At 29.4% G+C, this 18,178-nt stretch overlaps 3 protein-coding genes across 4 annotated transcripts; 2 read left to right on the plus strand and 1 right to left on the minus strand.

Moving 5' to 3' along the window:
* The first annotated feature begins 273 nt into the window (after window positions 1-273).
* LOC140671121 (uncharacterized) lies at window positions 274-4,463 on the plus strand. Of its 2 annotated transcripts, XM_072902234.1 has the most exons (5): window positions 274-544; window positions 666-1,005; window positions 1,136-1,276; window positions 1,390-1,684; window positions 3,777-4,463. In XM_072902234.1, exons 2-5 carry the CDS (start codon window positions 866-868, stop codon window positions 4,296-4,298), a joined length of 1,098 nt encoding a protein of 365 aa, XP_072758335.1. In that variant the 5' UTR covers window positions 274-544; window positions 666-865; the 3' UTR covers window positions 4,299-4,463. The 2 variants fall into 2 exon arrangements, with proteins under 2 accessions (XP_072758335.1, XP_072758334.1); XM_072902233.1 differs by having other exon boundaries at window positions 274-1,005.
* A 1,196-nt stretch (window positions 4,464-5,659) lies between these two features.
* LOC140671088 (uncharacterized) lies at window positions 5,660-8,249 on the plus strand. The gene is made up of 4 exons (XM_072902146.1): window positions 5,660-5,948; window positions 6,073-6,238; window positions 6,455-6,668; window positions 6,756-8,249. Exons 1-4 carry the CDS (start codon window positions 5,945-5,947, stop codon window positions 6,987-6,989), a joined length of 618 nt encoding a protein of 205 aa, XP_072758247.1. The 5' UTR covers window positions 5,660-5,944; the 3' UTR covers window positions 6,990-8,249.
* Window positions 8,250-8,683: 434 nt separating this feature from the next.
* LOC140671086 (transferrin-like) lies at window positions 8,684-16,854 on the minus strand. The gene is made up of 9 exons (XM_072902144.1): window positions 16,685-16,854; window positions 14,056-14,292; window positions 13,550-13,846; window positions 12,748-12,908; window positions 12,460-12,569; window positions 11,007-11,405; window positions 10,424-10,890; window positions 9,282-9,397; window positions 8,684-9,155 (listed from the first exon to the last, which is right to left on the minus strand). The coding sequence occupies exons 1-9, from the start codon at window positions 16,743-16,745 to the stop codon at window positions 8,832-8,834; spliced, it is 2,172 nt and encodes a 723-aa protein (XP_072758245.1). The 5' UTR covers window positions 16,746-16,854; the 3' UTR covers window positions 8,684-8,831.
* Window positions 16,855-18,178: the final 1,324 nt, after the last annotated feature.

Genomic DNA, 18,178 nt, shown 5'->3' on the forward strand with positions numbered 1-18,178 from the left:
AACGTTGATTACATCAAAAATGCTTTTTGTATATTTTGATATAAAGTATGAAATAAACATATTTTTATTTAACTTTTTTTTTATAATAAATTTTCAAAGTTTTTATCAATTATTTTGCCTATTACAACCAAACTATATTTATGTATATTAAAAAAATACATTACATCTTTTTTTCTCATGATTGACACGATATTGTTAACACATGTAATAATTACTAAGGATTTGAGGATTTTACAACATATCTTTCTGATGAATGTTACACGTATCACTTTTTGGCATTAAAATAAATTAAATTCTTTGAAAATTCTATTATATATTTTAGGATATTTAGGATAAGATACAGAATATTTTTTCCACAATGTTTTATCATTTGTAAAAATATATTAAATTATATTTCCTTTCTTGATATCGATGCTCGAGAGGCAATTCATTTATTGGTAACGTAATACAAATATAAACACTTTTATAACGGAGCGTTACAAATTAAATTAGAGCGATTTTGTCAAGCATCATTTCCTCTGTTTAGCACGACTGCATTGGCTGGGTATGTTTTGTCCACAAAAACACACACACACACATATATGCGTGTGTGTGTAGTCTTAAAATAATGCTTTAATATCGTAACCATCATTGTGCAATTTTGCAACATTTTAGCATTGTTTTAGGAACAAATAATATGCAATGATAAAGATATTATCAACATATAAACCGATACAACAGCAAAAAGATCAAAATGTTATCTGCAACAAAACGCACACAGACAATACTTTTACGGCTGCTCAAATGGTAATTACAGTTATAAGTCTATATAGAGAACACACTCACTTCAAGACCACAGTTATTCGTTTTTCGACTATCAGCAAGTATGTTACGTATTTTAACTTTGGTGCTTTTGCTACGCCTGTCTTTTGCCATAACGTCATCAGAAGTATTGTCCTATGCAAAAGTATCGAAGAACGGACAGTTAGCACGAAGCTCTCATGATTCCTTCTCATGGACCCCTAGGTACGTACATCGAAATTAATCTCAATACTATTATTGACAACCAAAAAACAATTAGATATAAAGACATTTTTTTAAAAATATTTTATTTTTAAAGACTTGAAAATATCTCAAGCAATATTTGTGCACTTAGGCTACCGATCAAAAAGAATACGAGTTTGGAAAATGAAAATAAAGAAAGAAGTATAACCGATGTCGTTATCACAGCATCACCTGTTTACGTGCCACTCAGGGTTCCAAAATTAAAGAAAGGAGAAGCGGTCGATCATCCAAAGTAAAAACTCGAGTATTAATATATGCGAACATACATATATCTGTATATAACGTTATAGTAAAAAAGTATCAGTAAGCGATTTGTTATTAATGTACTATTACGTTTATGTTTAGATATTCTACGCTAGATAATGACATGATAGCCAAGCTAGACGTTACGGCAGGCAAACAATTGATACAACATCGATTTCATCCGCCTGCAGTTTTCGAGCATAATGCCGCGCATGCAAACGGAAAACCGCCGAGAGGAATGTCAAATACAGAAAGCTCCTTAAACGTAAATTCATCTACTTTTCTTGGCCCAATCTTCTCTGGCATGTACGAATACAGTCCGTCAGAATTTCTCGATGATGAATCACTGAAACCAATGATTAGCAAATATCCATCTGTGGACGATAAGAAAAAAAAGGTATGTAAATATAATATTTTACATCAATATGTATCATTATTAGTTCCTAATAAATAAATTAATAAGTTTGCTTATTCTTCTTACTGTCTACTTCTCTGCTACAGTCAATCTTCCTTAAGGATGTTTAGCACCTACAATCGGAGCAAAAAGTAGTCGAAATTGACGAATATATACTTTTCTCTTATATATCTTAAGGCTCCTGAGTACTCGCCGCGGAACTTCGAGGTCAACGGTGGAAACATATAGTTCTGTCTCTTTCTCTCTTTTGGGAAATATGTCAGAAGCGAGAAATGACAGCCCAATTTATGTTGCGACCTACGTTGTAATTATTTGCTTTTTGCTAGTGTTGTGATGTACAACGTATTTATGAAACTTGTGAAAATGGACGGCTGCCAAGCTGTATAAGGAATAAACTGTGTAAAGTAACATTTTTCTCTCCTTTTGACAGCTGTCAAATCGTGTGTTTTTCCGCATTTCAAGGGTTCATTTCGGACTCAATTTATAGTTATTTATCAATTGTCAGGAGAAAGGATTACCAGCCGTCCATTTTTACAAGTGTGCTGAAGAGATTGGTAGTACTATTTCGTTGAAATATGTTTTTATTTACATGTCAGTCGCAACATAAATTAGGGTGTCATTTCTCGCTATTTCTTGCTTGTGACGTCACGATTTCAATATGGCCGCGGTGACTACTCAGGAGCCTTGATTATTATAAAGATTGCATAAAATCTTATTATTTATTCATAGCTAGAGCGTAGAAATGTGTTTTCTAACTTCTGTTGCTTTTTTCGGAGAATTTTCGTGTTTCTTAAATTATAATGAGAAACTTTTATCATTGACGGTACTCGATTTCAACATTACAGCACAAAATTTGAATTGTAAAAATAAAAGAATTTTCTCGTACAGAGTAATTTAAAATGTCAGAATAAAAATTATAATAGTGAATAATGACAAAATATAGAAAATTTTTAACTATTTCTTTGATAAATTTAATAATTTGTCATTTCTCCGAGAAGAAAGAAATGGCAACATGGTAATTTTTCATAAGTTGATTAAATTGCAAATTGACATATGAGGCCTAGTCGTTTCTCGCTCACACGTTTGTATATAGAGGCTTTTTCAGATGAAAAGTTAAGTTATTTAAAATGTCAAAAGAAGGCTCAGCTGAATGCTATGTTGCCATGTTTTCACAATAAATAATATGTCATCTCGGATAATAGGACGAAATTGAGAAAATAATATTCAATATCTTTTCAACTAGTCGGTACTTGACCAAAATTATGTGATCAAATATTTCCTCTATATTTAAACTATACTTTTGCAAATTTCAAATAAATTCCTATTATTATTTCTATCTATTTTAGCTCTAAATCAACACAATCACATGTTTTTTATAAGATAGAAAATCTGTAATCGTATCAATTTAAGGGCTAAAAAGGTTAGGTTAAAGGACAGAAATAATTATATTTATACTTGTTTATATAAATAATTATATTTATAATTATATTAATACTTTTGCTTATAATTAGATGCACAAAATAATTATATTTATAATAATATCGACGGGTAAATTCATTGAAAATTAAAATCCTTATAACTTTTTGTTGCTTCAGTGAATCAACTCCAGATTTTTTTACAAGTCTTTGAACATGTATCAGAACAATCTGTGCAAATTTTATTAAATTCTTATATTTTTAAAAATAGGTACTAAACATCCTTAATGTGACAGGAATTAATCCAAATAATCTCTCGTTTCTGAAAAATAATTTTAACTTTTTTTTATTCCACTTTTATTTTAATAACAATCATCACAAACACAATAAAAATATCGCATTAATCACATGCATCATATTTTTATTGTATGCATGTGTGGCTAATTGTAAGTGGCAGATATGAAATAAGAAACAGAGTAGAAAAAATGTCACAATATGAACATTAAGAGTTATACGAAGATTGAGAAAATAAATAAGAAGAATAAATATGTTAAAAAGATTGAGTAGTTATTCTATCTAGTGTATATACATATATTAAAGTGCACGTTTTGTTATACAATCTTCATCAGATATCTAATTTGAGTTGCATTGAATTCTAGGTTCTAGATTCTTATAAATTACCGAATAAATATCAGAGCGAACATGATACGGACTATCTTAGTTACGACATTCCTCCTTCGTATGAAAATGACGAGCTTAGTTCAAAGCCCGTGAAATATGTCAACTATTATGAACATCCGCCCTCACAACTCACAGTAGAGGCGGAGCAAGATCCATACGAGCACGATTTTCATCACGATATAATATATGATAATGTACCTGAATATCATCATCATGAATCCACAACGGAGGAGCCCGAAATGAATGATCAGCGACTCGACAAAAGACCGTACTCGTATTATTTTATTGGCAAAAAACTTTGGTATATACCTCTATACTTTAGCATTTATTTTATTATCTACATAGCCGCGCTTGTATTAAAAAGTATCGCCAGGCATAAGATTAACTTTCCGGCTCATCTAGCAGAGGCTGTAACTCATAAAAGAAGCGATTCGAGTGAAGGATGGTGGTCTTTTACTGAAAAAATACTTGAAGCAATGGAACAAATTACCGAAAAATAAAAATTCGAAAGATTAATAATATCATTTCAACGATGAATTATCAGTGAGAAAATCTTGAAAAAGAATCAAAGCATATGTATATAATTGTCGTTTTCTCTTTCTGTTAAGAAAAATTGTATTTGCAACTTTTGAGTAAAATTAATAGAGGCCTGATGGAAATTAATTTATGAAACGTATCGTTAAGATGATATTTAACATTGATAAATATGTAATATAATTTTGTGTTTATAATTTATATATATATATATATATATATATACATATATATATATATATATATATATATAAATCAATGATAATTATCTAAATATGAAATTATATTGTTTAGTTTTAAGTTAATATTTGTGTTTTGATAAACTGCAGAGAGAGAGAGAGAGAGAGAAAGAGAGATTGTAGAATTTTGCACGATGCAGTTGTTTTTATTATTTCCATACCTTACTACTTTTTTATTACAATTAATTTGTTGTCTATTTGTATAATAATTTATTTATATAAAAAAAACAAGACACTAATAACTTTGCATTTGAAATATAATTTTTTATTATTACATAATGGTGTATTTCAGATTTTTCAATCTTTTGTTTCTCGAATTATTATAAAAAGAAACTGTTATCTGATAACTTAAATTGTGTAATTTAGATTTTCAAATTTGATTGCCAAGATATCATCCAAATTCTTGATTCTTAAAGCTTTCGTCATATGTACCATATAATGCGCACATATAATATTACATTAAATATTTCAATGTTGCTAAAATATTTTTATTTAAACAATATATAAATATAGAATCAACAATTGTTAATGGATAAGATTTCTAATCGATTTATAGGTGCTATTATTTAAATGAATTTATAAAACTATAGGAATATGCCAATGAAAAAGATTTGAATAATAACAAATAAATTTCTTTATTTATTGTTAGTCGCTTGTAATGCGAAATAATACAAAGGATCTAACCTGATCAATTCCTTAATATATTTCATTGATTTTTTAAAATTAATAATACACGTAACCGCGTGTGTAACTAATCATCGACTAATTTGTGATTTTAACATAAACGTATAATATATATATATATATATATATAGACTGAGCGTTCTCTATGTCTTCAATTCTCAAGACGCATCAGAAAATAGAAAGAGAAAACATGCGTTGGATCAGCAGTCTATCCTTTTCTATCATTATTGTCAGATAAAGCTGTCTTGGTCACATCACCGAATGCAGTCTGTACGTCTATAGATTAAAAAAATCTCGAGGCTTATAAACAATATTATCAACGTTATTTAAAAGTTATCGTCACTCAAACTCGATACTGCGTTTTGACGACATTTTACCTCTAAGCGACGATGCATGAGATCTGTAACAATTAGAGCTATTAGCGCTTATGAATTTGCTTAACGTTACCGTCGATACAGTTATCGGTTCGCGAATACTGCATAAAGTTGTTATTGAAACTAAGTCCAGAAATCGTTTAGTTTCTCGACAGACTTTGTGGCTAAAAGTTTTCCGCTACGAAACTTTGCGTTGCAAAGCTTGAGCTGCTTCCAACTAATGAGAACTTTGTGTGTGACAAAGTGCATTGTTAAAGTGGAATGGTGTATCCATTGTGTGTAAAAAGCAAAACGTAATATACTTTAAAGATTAAAATGGGTCAGTATTTCATTTGTGAAGTAAAGGAAACTGTATTTATGAATTTATATAATGAATTATTATATTTATTATAAATTATATATATATATATATATTTTATTACATAGATATCTTAATTTTTCAGATTCAGTAAACAACAGATTAGTGTGTAAATTTGTTTTACTGTTAATATGTTGCATCTATTACACCTCTGTTGAATCGAACGAAATGAAGGATACGAAAGAATTGACTTCCAAAACAGACACATTTAAAGAAAATCTTGAACTAGTTACAGTTGCACAGCCTGTCAGGTAAACATATGTATATAACGTTAAATTTTATTGTTCTTAACATTATTCACTTTAATTTTTAATCATGTTAATCGTGCGTGATTGTTGATCGTCTTTATAATGTTTCAAGAAAATTTAAAATAAAATAAAAATTGAACAAAATACGCGAATTTAAAATAATTGACAACTAAACGATTCGTTACCCTAAATTAATATCAAGCCACATTTTGTCCATAGACAAAGCAAGGCTTACAGACAAGATTACAATACTGATAGAGGAGAAAACACGTATTATGGAGATCATAATGATGATGATACTATGAATGACGACAATGACGAGAACGAGCACAATCACATGAAGGCAATCAGTCAACCTAAAGTTGATTACTGGGCCGGCTATTATGATTTTCTCATAAACGAAGGCAGCTACAAATTCTGGGCCGTTTTTCAAGTAATTCGAAATTCGTCAATTTCAATTTTTTTTTTTTTTTTATAACCATTTGATTTTGTTTTAATAATGTGTTATCGTTTGCATTAGCTCGCGACTGCGGCTTTGTTAATTTACAGCGGTTTCGCAGCACTCTACTATGCCAAAGTGAATCCACCGACCACGGATGATTATTTCGATGATATATTTCGCCGCCGACGACGACGGAGAAGACGTCGTTCGTTTCCGCACGTACTTGCGGCTCCTGACAGATTTTTCGCTGGTCTTGATGCTATCACATTTCAGAGGATAATTGAAGCTATTGACACTGAACGAACACGTTGATTTTATTTTAATTCTTCCTTTAAGGCTCCTGAGTACTCGCCGCGGAACTTCGATGTCGACGGTGGCGACATATAGTTCTGTCTCTTTCTCTCTTTTGGGAAATATGTCAGAAGCGAGAAATGACAGCCCAATTTATGTTGCGACCTACGTCGTAATTATTTGCTTTTTGCTAGTGTTGTGATGTGCAACGCATTTATGAAACTTGCGAAAATGGACGGCTGCCAAGCTGTATAAGGAATAAACTGTGTAAAGTAACATTTTCCTCTCCTTTCGACAGCTGTCAAATCGCGTGTTTTTCCGCATTTCAAGGGTTCATTTCGGACTCAATTTACATTTATTTATCAATTGTCAGGAGAAAGGATTATCAGCCGTTCATTTTTACAAGTGTTCTGAAGAGATTGGTAGTATTATTTCGTTGAAATATGTTTTTATTTACATGTCAGTCGCAACATAAATTAGGGTGTGGCTATTCCTCGCTTATGTAGTCACGATTTCAATATGGCCGCGGTGACTACTCAGGAGCCTTAATAATGTTCACTAATGTGACATAAAAGGTCAGGTCCCTTTAATGTGACGTAAAAGGCAGCCAAGCAATTTCAAAACAAAACAAAAATTTCGAAAATGTAATAAATTAGAGTAAGAATGCGAATTTGTGAAATGCGAAATCAACACAAAAATGTACAACCGATCATTTTGTTCTCTACAAAAGATTAATTATTTCTAATTATTTAAAAAATAGAGAAGACACAATATAATTTTTATTTATGAAATGTGTAGTTGATTTTAATATTTATGAAACAGTGTACATAGTTCAATATGTGTATCTTTATATTTAGGAATGTGTGCGTGCGTGCGTGCCTGCGTGTGTGTGTATGTGTGTGTGTGTGTGTGTCTATACTTTGTGTTTAAACTGTAAGTTTGTAATAAACAGGCTTTTATTTTTTATTTAAAATATATCTAATAATAAGAAATAAGATACGTACAATATTAAACAAAGAATTGAAATTTGGGCTAATAATAATAATAAAAATAAAGACAAAAAAAGGTTACATGGTTAGAATTAATCGTTTTAAAAGGTACTCAAAGATGGTTGAATAATTTGAATATTATGCACTCTTGATTCCAACTGGTGAAGCTACTATATGCTCTTATTGTTAGTGGTAAATGTATGCGCGACAATCAAACTTTAATAAAAAATTCCAAAAAAATTTTAATTAATAAATCAAGTGGCGTTCAATCACAGATCGAATCATCGTATAATACAATGCCAATATCATGCTCCTTTTTATGCACACGTATACGTATATACTTTATATATAATTACATTATATTATGCTATATACACATACACTTTCATCTCACATTATATATACATATATATATATATATATATATATATATATTTATTTATTTATTTATTTATTAAAAAATTAGTTTTCGACATATATACATATATAATATATACATACAAAGTATACATATCGAAGCTCAAAATCAAATATTCTTGTCTAACGTAACAAGAAACCTTCAAACGGTAAAGAAATACTATTATATATGTACATACATGTCCATCATAAAGATTAAGAAAAAATAAATAATTATATAATTGAATAATTCATATATGGCCAATAATACATATATGTCCATCATAAAGATTAAGAAAAAATAAATGAAAATTTCTATAAATAGAAAAGTAATAATGATTGTTTTTATTTTTTATTCTACAACGTAAAGGAACATGATGACAGTTTCATCTTTTAGAAATGGTATAAAAGCTCAATGTTTATTAATTATAATTAAAAGTATATGATAATCGTGTACAAATTTCAATTAATAATTCAATTAATGTACGTGAGTGAAGAAAAAGTGATAAAGAGCAATTAGAGCAACAAGGATGAAATTAGTGGCTGCAAAAGAACCAGTCGAGCACTCGTCTACGTGACTAAAGAGTTCTTTATAGGCAAGCACTGACTTCTTCGTCGATGATGTGGGAACTAAACCAGATGTAGAATCTTTGAAGAGGAGATCTAACGTGCCATTAAATGGGCCGTAAATGTGAATTGGTCTCCGAGCGCTCACGCGATATCCTAGCCAATCTTCTATCTTTAGTAAAGCGAGAAAAGTATCTGTCCTAGAAAACTGCGTATCGTTTTTGCGACCAACAAGCTGAAAAAAAAACAATGCAAATTATTCATTTTATACACAGCACAACATGCGCACACAGGCATGCATGCACGCACATACACACGTTTATTAAAATATATTAAATAATTCTTTAACAATTACACCTACTTCGCTATCAATTGTCACTGATAATGCGCAAAATTCGTCAAATTTGAATCCTGGAGTTTCGGCCAAGCTTCCATTTTTGCACAAGACACGATACATACTTGAATCGATGGTGCTCTCTGTAAAATGATATAATTAATTATAAACATTTTTAATTTAAACGAGTATATACAGGGTGTCCCATTTTAATTCCCCTAGTCGAATATCTCGAAAATTAAGCTTGGGAGAGAAAAATGTTTTCGGCAAAAGTTGTATGGTTTCGAGGGGGCCATAAGATGGTACCATTGGTCTGACCTTGAAGAGTCATTTGAAGGTCATGTGAAGGTCACTTCAATTTTTTTAAATGGCATCACCTATTTTTTGTTACATATTCTTGTAGCTGACTTCGAGAGCTTTCCAAAACACTATGATAAAATGTCTTTTCATTAAACACTTTTCGAGTTATAAGGCTTCAAAGTTATGTCAAAATATTTTGACATAAAATACAAGATATCTCTCGTAAAATATTCATTTCTCGATTATCTTACCCTAATATTTTTATGCACAGAATAATGAAACGAATCAATTGATGTAAAGAAAACACATAGTTGTCTTTGAAAAAAAATCTGAATTTGCAACTAGCAGTTACACATTTTACTAAGATAATCGAAAAATGAATATTTTACGAGATATCTTGTATTTTATGTCAAAATATTGCAATTTTGAAGCCTTATAACTCGAAAAGTGTTTAATGAAAAAACATTTTATCATAGTGTTTTGGGAAGCTCTCGAGATAAGCTACAAGAATATGCAAAAATATGTAGGGTGTTCCATTTAAGAAATTTAAAATAACCTTCACGTGACCTTCATGTGACTCTTCAAGGTCAAACTAATGGCCTCATTTTATGTCCCTCTAGAAATCATACAACTTTTGTCTAAAACATTTTTTCGAATTTTCCATATTTTTCGAGGTATTTCACTGGAGGAATTAAAATGGGACACCCTGTATATATGTGTGTGTGTATGTATATATATATATATATATATATGCTGTTTTCAATCTTTGTATATCTATAGAAATAGAAAACTCTCTTTATCAATTATATATTATATTTATAATATATTGTATTGTATATTTATCTATAAAAATAGATTGGTTTTCATACCGATGACATTTGCCGCCTCGACGAAGGCCACATCGCCGGCTCCTTCGCTGAGACATCGCATGGCTCCTTTGTCACTATAATAGCGATTAGTTTCGTTTACTGCGCAAGATGTATTATTTTGATATCGACATGCCGAACAAAGCTTGGACGATATATCTGCGGGAACAGCAGTACGCGAGTGATCGGCGTCTTCTATTCCAGGAGTACAAGCCCCGGACAGCAGTTTGGACACCAATAATGGATAATTACAGGATTTGGATGAAATAATGCCACTTGTTCTTGCAATATTGATGAAACTTAACCAACTAATTCCACCGTATTCTGGGAAACATGCTTTTCGATTTCTTAGATCGTGAAAAGTTTTCACTGGATAATTATCATCCTTAGGTTCGCGCACTACTGCGATTGTTATGCTGTTCTTATCCATCTCAGTTTCGCTATACAGGACCGTTGATAAGTCATAAACGCTGTATAAATAAAAAAAAATATCAAATAATATTATTCATAAATTTTATATACTTAGAGTACGTAAATGTTAAAATTTTTTTATTTTTACTAGATATATTCTAAAATTGTCACTTACGTTCGTGCCAGGTAACCATAGTTAGAATCGATAGTGATTATATCTGCTCGATCTTCAGCTATATCGCGAAAACATTCAAACGTAGAATTTGATTTGATGCAAGAAATACTCGGTTCCACTCCAAGGGCTCTCGCTGCCTTCGCCACCCATGTGCATTTATTGGTTTCCAAATCACCAATCGTGCACCAACGAATGGTTTCACCACAGGTCTCGCTACTCGAGATATCAATTTCTCTTCCTTTACTTAAGTACGTAGCCAGAGACATTTCCGTAACGTTGAACGCCCAGCTATCTCCTTGTATAATTTTATTTAGAGCAATTTCCCAATCATTTTCTTTATATGATGACGGCGATTTCAACCATTTCCATAGATCATTCTTAAGAGACTGCGCAACTGCTCTAAGAAAAAAATAAAATAAAAATGAAAAAATTTTTAGGCAAAGTAGGGGAACGTGGGCTAAAACGGCACCGCGGGGTACAATGGTGCAGAGTCGATATCTTTTTACAGAGATGCTACCGTGTCATGAAATATGTTGCAATTATTGCTATTAGATGTCTCTTTCTGCGTGCTGTTATTAATGGTCGCAATGTTTTTAGTTGAAAGTTGTTATAAATTATTTAACGCACTTGCTGTGCTCTCCGCGACTGAGTTGTAATTCTTCGATATATTTACATAAGGTAAACAATGATAAAATATTATTTTTTATTACCGTAAATACATTTATGTTTTAAAATGATCTTTTCTTATTAATTTCATACTGTGTTTATGTAAATATTGATTAATTATAATTTTTTATATGATCAAAAGTAAATAAATACGTTTTGAGGCGTTTTTAATGAAATATTAGCCCACGAAATGTTGTATTTTTTATTTTTATACTAGAAAAAGAAAGAGAGTATACATAGATGCTGTCTTTCAAAATTAATACCAAAAATTATTACATTAAAGGATATTTTTCCATGTTTTAAAGAGAAAAATATTTATTATGACAAGAGAATTGTTTTTATTTATTCATTTATAGTTATCATTTAAAAATATATACAAATCTATATTCTTATGTTCTATGTATCATATTATAATATACAACTTTTAAGAAATTTTAGACATCAATGTTAATGAAATAAACAAGTTTTGGAGGTAGTCCATTATACCCCGTATGAAAAGCATATCACGAAAATCTAGGCTTTTACTAAATCAATAATCTCGTTTATTTAAACTATTATTTTATAATAAACTTGTGTTTTTTCTTGTAGTGGATATTCCAAAGAATATTTTTAGTAAGAAAAAGATCGATTTATTTTTTTTTAATAAGTTGAAAACTTGCTCAATGCTTAAGTTGGCCGTTCTACCCCACGTGCCCCTATCTTAAAGTGTATTGCACAAATATTTCTTTCTTTTTTCATTTTTTCGCGTAAATTTTGGTGCAAACCACAAATATCGTTGTTCACTTACTTTCTAGCTGCAACAACGCTCCATGGTTGTTTGAGCCACGTACAAGGAGTTTCGCTGGTTAAAGGAAGAATATTACCATTTGGACATAAAAACTGAAACGTCGCGTTTGTCTAAAACACATAAAAGATAATAAGTAGTAGTATACAAGTAATAGTAAAATATAATCAGTAATAAATTTACAAAGCGTAACAAATATAAATAAATTATTACAGTGACTTTTATACAGAATAATTTTAGAAATTGAGACGAAATACAATCGTGTTCTGAAAACAAAATATTTCTACTTACTTTAAGATATTCGCGAACGTAACTGAGCGCTACATATGCGACTTTACCCTTGCGACGAGCTAGACATTCCAATGCTCCGAAATGTCCGTGTTTTTCCTTACGATTGTAAGTACAAGTTGCTTGATTATCACAAAGAGCGCATAGCTCTGGATATTTATTTTCTGTAAAGAGAGATAAATAATAACAAATATTATATCTTTACGTTAATTTTTTTAGAAATTGTTGACAAAATTAAAAGACTCTGTAATCAATAGTATCATTTCAGAAGACTTTAAAGACAATAAAAGAAGAAAATTTCTTATACAGAAATAAAGATAAATCTATCAATGAGAAAAGAGACGAACAGTTTCATTAAATTTAATCTTATAGCATTCAGTTTGATGCATTATTTGTGTAATGTTAAATAACATAATGATAACTCGTAATATTAATTATCTTACTGTTTTGTTATTTACATGCTACTGTAAATTTATATATGATGGTCTTTAACATACATCAGTGCGAACTAATGCATCCAATCAGCTTCACTATTACTTTTACTATTTTATTTATTTTATGAGAATAAAGACAGTAAATGATGAATTCTTTATTCTGTACGGAAAAAATTGTGGTACGTTATATTTAAAAAATAACAAATCTTAAAAATCAAAAGCATTCCTCAGTAATTCAAAGCGTACATGGTTTATTGTCAGAATTTTAATCTCCAATAAATATCAAATTTATAATTAAATCTTTGTGATATGTAAATATTGTAATATCGATTTATCTAAATTTTAATTTGAATATAAATTTCTCGACTTACTTAGTTCTTGATCGATGGAACTGTCAGCGGTCCAGTCACCTGGTCTGCAAGCTTTTCCGAAAAAATCTCTAAGACTTCTAATCTCATTTTCAACGACAGTTACATTTTTTTGGCAACGTGGACGATTTACCGTCTTTTCAAAATATTTAAGAATATAATCATTCCACCATTGAGATTTACTAAAACCGGGATGGCAAAGGCCACCATCTTTCAAGTGTTCAAAACGTTCACCAGGACTAACGATCTTTTGCGTGAAATCTGCATGAACCACTGCCACTGTTTGGAATTCAAACTCTTCTGTGGAAATTGAATTATATATTTATATATGTATACTCACATATATAGTTTTATAATTATTAAATGTGTATTATATAATGATTTAGAGAGAGAGAGAGAGAGAGAGAGAGAAAGAGAGAGAAAGAGAAAGAGTTGAATTTTAGCTTTGTCTTTAACAATTCTATTACAAAAATGATATATGTTTTTTGTCACAAAAAATTTTCTACTACCGTCCTGCTTATCCTTGTGTCTCAATTGAAGAATAGGCAAAATGTCCAACGGATAAAACTGATATGTCAATAAGAGTTCTTCCGCATTGAAAACGCCGAAATCGGCCTCTCCTTGGGCTAAGCGAATAGCGCATTCGGCACTGTCCGCTACGCGCAAACATGATACTTTGCTTTCTCCTCGTTGCAGAACATAACACGCGTCATCACTTACCGTGTCCAGAGGTGCGCAGAATTTGTCTAAAAAATCGCGAATTGATCAACATATAAATTCAATTATTGACGAAATTTCTTACATTTTTAAAACTCGTAAAAATCATCGCGCGTATTTTTAATGTAAATTAATTAAATGCCGTGAAAGCATCCCAGGTAGCACATGTCCGTTTTATAAACGTATCCAATATTTTTTAACCGTCAAGCACCAATAAGAAACGTTTCAACAGAAACATTTTTCAAATCATGCTTTAAGAAACGTATTTTTTACGTTTCTATAAATAGAACAAAAATTAATTTTTTAATTCAAAATTATATATATACACATTATTAAGACTCTACTTATTAAGACGATCCCCAGATAGCACAGAAAATTAAAAGATGACGAAAAGATATCTTTTTTAAGATATCTTTCTGACAAGGCTAAAACATGTCTAAAAGAATATCTTTCTACCTACAAAACTTTCTACCTAAAAAAAGTAATTTTTTAAAAGATGTCTTCTAAAAGTCATAATTAATTTTAGTCGACGAAAAGATGTCTTTTTGATCATCTTTTCGACAAGACAAAAAAGATCTATTTTATAATATACGTGTTCCTTTGTTTGCCGTTATGTGGTGTGTTCAGACTTAACTATAACTCGTATTCAAGTTTTCATAACATGTATATAAAGCCTAAAAGAACAGGTACTAAAAGTATAATTTAAATTATGTCTTTTTTGTCAGTTTGACTTGTGATGTAATCTCGACAAGAGATTCAGAACATGATGAAAATAGATAGATTATATCCATATATGCATTATTTTATTGAATTTGTGAATAAACAAATTTTTTTACAAATAAAGCAAAAAAACCGTATTTTGACAGTTTCTTACATGTTTTTTTTTTGTTAAAAAATGACGTTTCCCTTAACGTTTTTTAAGTGGACATTTTAACCAATCAGAAACGTTTTCAAAAGCCGGTTCTAAAATGTTTCGCAGAAATTGTGACATTTGTGAAACGTTTTTGAAACGAATATGTGCTACTTGGAATTTAAAAAATATTTTTTTTCAGACTCAATAATCTTTTTTATATTTTTAATTATTTTTCAAAAACTTTAGCATACTTTTAATAATTCGACTCACATTTGCTTTATGTTCTCTCTTTTTTATCAAGGTTTTTATCAAGCGTTATCATTATCTTAACGATTTGATTTTACACCTTCACATTACGCATCATGTACGCGCGCGCGCGCGCGTGTGTGTGAATGTAATATTAAAATTGACATATGTGGCCTCATCAATATAAAATGTATTATATAGTTATTATAAGCATATAAAATCATATAAAGTATCATCATATAAAATAATAATGTATTTCGATAAAACTATATCAATTTCAATGAAATCAATCACTATCAAGATATCTATTTATCTAATGCTAGATAGTGTCTAATGCAAAAAAATATGCTATAAATGTTATAAGTTGCGAATTCAAACTTCTTAAAATTTAATCGTATATATGCATTATATATATATATATATACACTGTTAAATATTAATAACTTTCAATGTAAAAAAAATCTAATATTTAAAAAAAATATATATATATATATATATATATATATATATATATATATGTATATTTATTTTACTTTCTCTCTCTGCTAGAAAATTTGTAAGAAAATAATTAAGAATTCGTTCACAAAATATTTTTTAAAAGTTATTTATACATATTTGAAAATTGAAAAAAATAGTTACTTAAAATTTTATTATATGATATATTTTTTGTATAAATTATTTAAAATATTCTACATACTTTATTTCTTGTATGATTCTAGTGCTTTAATATATATGTACTATGAGCAATACAATCGTAATTTTCTTATCAATACATAATGAATTGGACTTTGCTACTCATTGACAATATAAAATTTATGCAAAACAAAATTTTCGTATTTTCAGAATATTTCGGGAAAAAACATGATAAAATTAAATTGCAACATACGCATCAAATAACTATTATAAGTATTTTTAAAAGTTTATTAAAAATTAGCTGCCGTATACCGAAATTATGATACACACAAAACATGCAATTATTATTTAATTTTAATTAGTATGGTTTAGTTTTGATATTTTTAAAGTTTACAAATAGAATCATCAGTATTGTCATTAGATTATTGTCATAGAATCAAGACACAAAATATACAAATATGCATTTATACAGTAATCATAACTTTCTAATAGATAATCTCAATGAAAAAGTCTGCACAAAAATAAATAACATCTCAACAAACACAAAGTAGTATAATTGTTGGTTATATAATTTCCAACTCGATAATGTGACTGCAATATAATATAATGCCTTGTACGTAACAGTTATATCGTTGAGTGCGAAATTATAACCAACTAAGTTATATTTAATATAAATTAGATTGACTTACATTCCAGTTGCGCACGTGCAACCCATGCAAAAAGGAGAATAACCCAAACGATATTTCTCATCGTCGATCTGAAGGCGATATTCAACAACAGTTTGATACAAACTGCCGCAGTGATCGAATCTTCTTTCTAACGTGGATAGCAGAAACGGAACTAGGTGTGTCGTTTGCCTCTTCACACGAACCAAATGATAAGAAGCTTCCGATAACGAACGCACACGCCCTGTATACACATGCACTATTATACGATTATTTCTGCAATCACACTGCCCTATCCTTCAGGGATTGAACCGTTGACGTAAAATGTGAGTCAACAAACGATCGTGGGAACAATGTGGCATTCATCTTATTGTTAAAAACATATTTTAAATATTCTATAGTCTGTAATTCGAGGCAAAATTGTCTATAAAATTTTATCATAAAACTTTATTCATATCATACAAAAAAAAATTCTTTTTAATTTAAGGATGTTAAGTACCTATTTTTAAAAATATAAGAATTTAATAAAATTTGCATAGATTGTTCTGATACATGTTCAGAAACTTATAAAAAAACCTACAGTTGATTCACTGAAGCAATCAAAAGTTATAAGGATTTTAATTTGCAATGAATTTACCCGTCGATATTATTATAAATATAATTATTTTGTAGATCTAATTATAAGTAAAAGTATTAATATAATTATAAATATAATTATTTATATAAATAAATATAAATATAATTATTTCTGTCTTTTTTATCCGTTAAATTGATACGATTACAGATTTTCTATCTTAAAAAACCTGTGATCGTTGATTTAAGAGCTAAAATAGATAGAAATAATAATAGGAATTTATTCAAAATTTGCAAAAGTATAGTTTAAATATAGAGGAAACATTTGATCACATAATTTTGGTCAAGTACCGACTAGTTCAAAAGATATTGAATATAATTTTCTCAATTTCGTCCTATTATCCGAGATGACATATTATTTATTGTGAAAACGTGGCAACATAGTATTCAGTTGAGCCTTTTTTTGACATTTTAAATAACTTATCTTTTCATCTGAAGAAGCCTCTATATATAAACGTGTAAGTGAGAAGCGATTAAGCCTCATGTGTCAATTTGCAATTTGACTAACTTATGAAAAATTACCATGTTGCGACATTTCTTTCTTCTCGGAGAAATGACAAATTATTAAATTTATCAAAGAAATAGTTAAAAATCTTCTATATTTTATCACTATTAACTATTATAATTTTTATTCTGACATTTTAAATTACTCTGTACGAGTAAATTCTTTTATTTTTATAATCCAAATTTTGTGCTGTAATGTTGAAATCGAGGTACCGTCAATGATAAAAGTTTCTCAATATAATTTAAGAAACACGAAAATCCTCCGAAAAAAGCAACAGAAGTTTGAAAATACATTTCTACACTCTAGCTATGAATAAATAATAAGATTTTATGCAATCTTTATACTAATCATATATTAAGATATATATGAGAAAAGTATAT

This window comes from Anoplolepis gracilipes, chromosome 11, assembly GCF_047496725.1.
Source record: "Anoplolepis gracilipes chromosome 11, ASM4749672v1, whole genome shotgun sequence".
Taxonomy (NCBI): domain Eukaryota; kingdom Metazoa; phylum Arthropoda; class Insecta; order Hymenoptera; family Formicidae; genus Anoplolepis; species Anoplolepis gracilipes.

What these genes read in the sequence shown, in the direction of transcription:
- LOC140671088 (XM_072902146.1), top strand. An exon ending in ACAGTTGCACAGCCTGTCAG is followed by an intron (nt 6,239 to 6,454) that starts GTAAACATATGT and finishes TTTTGTCCATAG; the next exon opens with ACAAAGCAAGGCTTACAGAC. An exon ending in AATTCTGGGCCGTTTTTCAA is followed by an intron (nt 6,669 to 6,755) that starts GTAATTCGAAAT and finishes CGTTTGCATTAG; the next exon opens with CTCGCGACTGCGGCTTTGTT.
- LOC140671086 (XM_072902144.1), bottom strand. Translation starts at nt 16,745, where the DNA reads ATGAGAAATATCGTTTGGGTTATTCTCCTTTTTGCATGGGTTGCACGT. An exon ending in ACACAAGGATAAGCAGGACG is followed by an intron (nt 13,847 to 14,055) that starts GTAGTAGAAAAT and finishes CAATTTCCACAG; the next exon opens with AAGAGTTTGAATTCCAAACA. An exon ending in ACGTTCGCGAATATCTTAAA is followed by an intron (nt 12,570 to 12,747) that starts GTAAGTAGAAAT and finishes TATGTGTTTTAG; the next exon opens with ACAAACGCGACGTTTCAGTT.
- LOC140671121 (XM_072902233.1), top strand. Translation starts at nt 866, where the DNA reads ATGTTACGTATTTTAACTTTGGTGCTTTTGCTACGCCTGTCTTTTGCC. An exon ending in GAAGCGGTCGATCATCCAAA is followed by an intron (nt 1,277 to 1,389) that starts GTAAAAACTCGA and finishes GTTTATGTTTAG; the next exon opens with ATATTCTACGCTAGATAATG. An exon ending in TGGACGATAAGAAAAAAAAG is followed by an intron (nt 1,685 to 3,776) that starts GTATGTAAATAT and finishes ATTGAATTCTAG; the next exon opens with GTTCTAGATTCTTATAAATT.